This window comes from Scomber japonicus, chromosome 22 (genome assembly GCF_027409825.1).
Source record: "Scomber japonicus isolate fScoJap1 chromosome 22, fScoJap1.pri, whole genome shotgun sequence".
NCBI lineage: Eukaryota > Metazoa > Chordata > Actinopteri > Scombriformes > Scombridae > Scomber > Scomber japonicus.
In genome coordinates this window covers 27,858,321-27,863,935 of record NC_070599.1, presented here as the reverse complement: position 1 = coordinate 27,863,935, position 5,615 = coordinate 27,858,321, and the positions used below count along the sequence as shown (strand labels likewise).

Here is a 5,615-nt window from a genome sequence, read left to right as displayed (position 1 = left end):
GAGCTGAATGCTGTATGTAAATGAAAACTGTTTTTCACAATAATAATTCAAATAATGAATACATAAGCAGCAGCATACTATATGTCTAGCACTAAAACACCTATTACACATATTCCTATAGGTTCAGAGTAGATGTGGAGAGCTGCCTGAAGAGCCACGCTGCATGACTCTTCATCCAGGCTTGGAGCCGGTCTGCCTGAACCCCTACTCCCTGCAGAATGCACTAAACATTTATCAGGCAGACCATGGACCACTGGCGGAAAAGGAAAGATCTGGGTAACGTAGACAATATAATAATTGTTTTACTGATTTCGGATATTTATAAATTACACTTGTGTTGATCAAATGACATGCCTTTCAAAGAGAGGTAAGGTTTAGTACCCGGGAATAAACTTACATCATTTATACAATCATATTATAGTTGACTAATGTATACAGTGTATTTCATTTACACTTAAAGCACATGAGTGATGCTTGACTGTATCCATTTTAATCCTTCATCTTCCTGAGCTATATATAAACTCTCATGTTGGACAGATAAATACTGGTTCATTCTTTAGCTGTTTTTCACTACATAGTAAATCAACCAACATGTACATCACCTTGATATATAGATGTATAAACTGAATGCACATGATTGGACATTTATACAAGCAATCATAGGTTTATTATTATTATTAATTCTGAAAATGTAGATGTGTGGTCGTGGAAATTCTTTGGAATAAAAAAACTGCTGTCCATTTTCTTGTCCATCCATTTAGCCAATATGATGAGGTAGACTGCAGGTTGATGAATCAAACTCATCTTCCGAGGTCCCAATCTGTAAGACATGACAAAAAATGTGGAGGGAAAGGCTTTTGTTTATTACATCAATCAAACAAATAAGTTCAGTTTGGTTTGGGATAGGTTCTTCTAAAAGACAACACATGTCAATAATGTTTTGTGAAAGACAGCTCCAGTGTCAAATTTGATTACACAGAGGACAACATACCAAAAAGAAACATACATAAAAATATAAATCAAAGTATTTTTCTACATTTTTTATTACAGGCGTGCTCGCTACCTGGCCTACAGGAGTTTTGTGTCCTGGTGCTGGGGATACCTGGGAAAGGACAACCGGGTTGTCATCCCCTCCTGTGTTGTCCTCTGCATTCATCAGGAGTACCCTGATGAAGATGGGGAATACACAGGTTTTAAACCTCCCCTTTAGATTGTTTTATTATTTATAGTTTATTGCTTGCTTATATTGTTATTTGTTTATAAAATGTGTCCAATGTAAAATAAATGTATTATTGAGTAATGATATATTTGTGTGTGTCACAACTTACTTCTTTTACAATGGAGGCTGGTGGAGCTCTGGTCCTGAGATTGGCTGAGGCAGGAGTAGGCTTGGGCGGTATAAAGGTGTTGCAGTATACCAAGGTGCTTTCTGAGTGCTTCATACTGTTATAGTGGTTTAATTTCAAATGTTTTAGTCACCACGGAAATTAGTCTCCAGAAATGTGTAATAAATACCATACACCAAGGTAAATGTCTGGAAGCTATGAAGGCTTGAAAAAAATATATATACCGCCCAAGTCTAGGCACAAGGTAAGTCACAGGAACAGTGGCTGCCAGATATGCTGGAGGAAGACACTGAGACCTGTACATGGGAAAAGAAAACAGGAATAAGGAAAAGAGACATTAGGCTGTCATCATGACCACTGCATACATACACACAACATACCTCGTGGGTACCTCGGAAGCCACTTTGACGCTCATTTTAGGTGTCCCTCGGTCCATGTTTTACATTACACACAAACGTAAAACCTCAGTCTACATATAATTCCTTGTCATAGCTATATTGGTGCACATAAAATATTACCTGTCGGTTATCATTGTGTTGTCAGATGGATGACGCTCAGGGAATAAGGCCAAATTATGTCACGATTACATGCATGCTAACATTACACGGGCATGACGGTGCATGATGTAAAATCACTTTCAGGATTTGCACATTCAGCAAAATGCATTTAATTGCCTAAATGTACAGTATTATAACTTATAAGCACATAACGTTACTTACACTCTCTGACGGGCACATAATGCCGGTGGCGGTGATGATGGCACCTGCTGTCGGCGGGATGGGAGGATGTAAGCGGTGAGGGAGACGGTCGGTAGCGGGCACGTAATGCCAGTAGCACCTGCTGCCGGCGGGACAGGGGACGTAAGCCGGGGAGGGGGACGGTCGGTGGCGGGCACGTAATGCCAGTAGCACCGGCGGGACGAGAGGACGTAAGCCGGGGAGGGAGGCGGTCGGTGCGGCACCTCTAACCAGACACAACGGACTGCTCAAAAATCCAGACTTCCAGTGAAGATGCACACACGAGGAGGAGTCATGACTAGTTAGCTAGCTGATAACTACTGTAATTGATGCTATCCAAAACGCGAGAGCGAGCTGGAAAACGACTGAGGCTAATGCGCTGAATGTATTTATACTGCAGCAGCAGCAGGGGCGGGTTTATGATAATCAGGGCCGCGTTACGTAACGCGGCCCTGATTTCAGACCCGCCTACTAAATCCTGACACAGAAATCTGGAAACACAGTTTGTGAAGCCTAGCTCCACAATTCAAATCTAAATGGTTGAAATGCTTTTTACACCTTTTTTAGAAATACATTTATGACCTATTTAATGTGTTTAGAAGAAAATGTCTGATTTCACTTTACACGGTCTTTAAATCATCTCTGGACAGAATCTTTAAACATTTTTTAAATTGATCAAACATAAATCTGACAGAATTACCATTTTGATTTAATTTCATTAACTAAGACTGTTCACCTATGTTTCCCTCTCAGCCTCTCTGACTGTGAGTCCCAGCAGATCTCAGATGTTTGAAGGAGATTTTGTCTCTCTGAGCTGTGAGGAGGACGACAGCTCTGCTGTATGGAAGCTGAGGAGGAACACAACCAGAGAAACCAGGAAGGAGTGTGGAGACAGCTGGGGAAGATCAGCTGGTTCCTCCTGTAGAATCAGCTACATGTTCCCCTCAGACAGTGGAGTTTACTGGTGTGAGTCCAGAGAGGGAGCAACCAGTAACAGCATCAACATCACTGTCACTGGTAAGATCAGACTGTGGAGTTAGTATTGATGAAGCTGAGTGTAAATGATGAAATGCTGTAGTTTGTCTCTGTGTTGAGGTGGACCAGTGATCCTGCAGAGTCCTGTCCTCCCTGTGATGGAGGGAGATGATGTCACTCTGCACTGTAAAACAAAGACCTCCAACCTCACAGCTGGTTTCTATAAAGATGGCTCCCTCATCAGGACTGAGCCTGCAGGTCACATGACCATCCACCATGTTTCCAAGTCTGATGAAGGCCTCTACAAGTGTCACAGCAGCAGTCATGGAGAGTCTCCATCCAGCTGGATCTCTGTCACAGGTGAGGAAGTTAAAGCTTCAGCAGTGATTCATAGTGAGAGAACATTTCTAACTCTACTAACACTGACTAATGAAACTGGGACATTTATCAGCATTTAACCCAAAATGTAACATGTGATCATTTTACCCAAACAAAGCTTAATGTCTAATAAACTGAACCAGTCTCAGTAATCTGATTACTTTCTGAACTCTGAAATGAGTCAATATTTAAATCTGCTTTTAATTATTATTATTATTTGATTTTTTAGAGAAACCCACCACCACCTCTCAATCTCCTCCCCTCCCCTCTACCACCACCTCCTCCTCTCCTCATCTCTCTGTGCTGTGGTCTGTTCCACCTGTCTGTGGTCTGGTTATACTGGTTCTACTGGTTCTACTGGTTCTACTGGTGAGACGATGTGTTCAGAGGAAACCTGAAGGTCAGACACAGAAGTTATTATTTCTTTACATTTTGAAATTGTGTTTTATATCCATTTACTACAGTTATTTTGACACTTTTGTATTTATTGTTATAATTCCTGTAGATTTTTTCACTTTTCATTAATTAAATGTCATTAATATTATTATATTGTAAATTATGTTTCTGATCATTTTGGTTTCTTCCAGCTGCTGAATTAGAAGTTGAAGAAGATGACATCACTGATGACATCACATACAGTGATATCAGAATATCTCATCAGCAGCCAATCAGACGGAGTGGAGGTAATGTGTTGTAGATGTGATGTTAGTAGAGTTAAACTTGTATGTTTGTGAGGACCTCTCTGGATTTACAGAGTGGGGACATTTAGGATTATGGGGACATTAGAAACCGTGGGAACAAATGTTACAAATGTTCATCTTGTAGTGAAAAACTTTTTTGAACGGAAGTCAGCAGCTCTGTGGTTTTCTGTTTTCTGTTGTTTGTTCTTGTTTGTTTCATAGTAGGAGTGTTAAAAAGAAAAAAAACTGTCAAACTTTTAACACTTATTTCCTCGGCTATCAACTAATGTTTGTTGCTACAATATTATCAATTTTAATATGTGCTGTTATAATACTTTACAAAACAGTATCACTGATTGTAGTATGGGTATAAATAATCTGAATCTGCAGCAACAGTAGATATTTAACATATAACAGTATTATCAGGTGTATTAATGTCAGTAATGTGTTTTATCCTCCAGAGAGTGATCCAGCTGCAGTTTACTCAGCAGTGAAAACAGCTGAAGACGTCAGTTATGGAGAAATAGTCATCAAACCAAACAGGAAGAGAGGTAAAGCTGCTCTGTGTTCAGCACCTTAAACACAGTCAGTGATGTTTGGTGGAACATGAGTTAACTGGAGAAACTGAGTCCATGATATGTTCTCTGCTTTCTGCTGATAGTCCCACAATGCAAGGTTTATAAAATAGTCATTTTGAAAACAGTGCATATAAAACAACTTCCTCATATTGTTTCCAGTAAGTGTATTCTGAAGCTGGTTTCTCACTTCAGTTTGACCAGATGGGTGGGAACAATATGTTTGTCTGTTTTGTACCTTGTGGTCAAAGTAACAACTTTTTATTTATAGCAGCGAGCAGCTCTGTGGTCAGTTTCCTGTTTCACATACAAACTGTTCACTTTTATTTTGTCTTTAAGTCTTATAATGCTACATGAAAACATGATATATTCACTATAACAGTTGTACTAATATTCTGATTTATATTACAGTGTAAGAGTTAATAAATTAAACTAACAGTCCTGGTCAGAGGTGCCACCAGACATCACATTGGGCTCCACCAGCAGTTACAGGCTGCACCAACCATGCACCATTACTGTAACTGCACCTGCAGAACCAACCTGACCCATTCAAAGCTTTAAATGACTCTACCTGTGCAGGCTTGTATGGAGTTTATTCCCTATCTTAATTCAAGAGCATATTAAATGGATTTGAGAGCAGTATTTATTGATTTCATCAGATTTTGTGATATTTTCTCTCAAAACTCTCGCACTCAAATTTGCTCTGCGCATGCTCACAGTGTGTCCTCGCACTCGGTTACAATGCTGCTCGCACAGATTTCCTGCGCTCACACTCGAGTTCTTCCTCTCACACTCAAGTAACTTGTGCTCACGGATCTCTGCTCTGCTCTCGGATTTTTTGTGGATCAAAGCTGTCAACCAATAGAAGGCCGGCTAGTATTGACCAATCAGACTGTCCCTGTTTGTTTACGGGTGCGTTCGCTG

General features: G+C 40.1%; 1 protein-coding gene across 1 annotated transcript; it reads left to right on the top strand.

The window, feature by feature from the left end:
* The first annotated feature begins 2,377 nt into the window (after nucleotides 1-2,377).
* On the top strand, nucleotides 2,378-3,961 carry LOC128383673 (Fc receptor-like protein 5). Its single transcript, XM_053343261.1, has 4 exons — nucleotides 2,378-2,384; nucleotides 2,837-3,100; nucleotides 3,179-3,418; nucleotides 3,942-3,961. Exons 1-4 carry the CDS (start codon nucleotides 2,378-2,380, stop codon nucleotides 3,959-3,961), a joined length of 531 nt encoding a protein of 176 aa, XP_053199236.1.
* The last annotated feature ends 1,654 nt before the right edge of the window (nucleotides 3,962-5,615 follow it).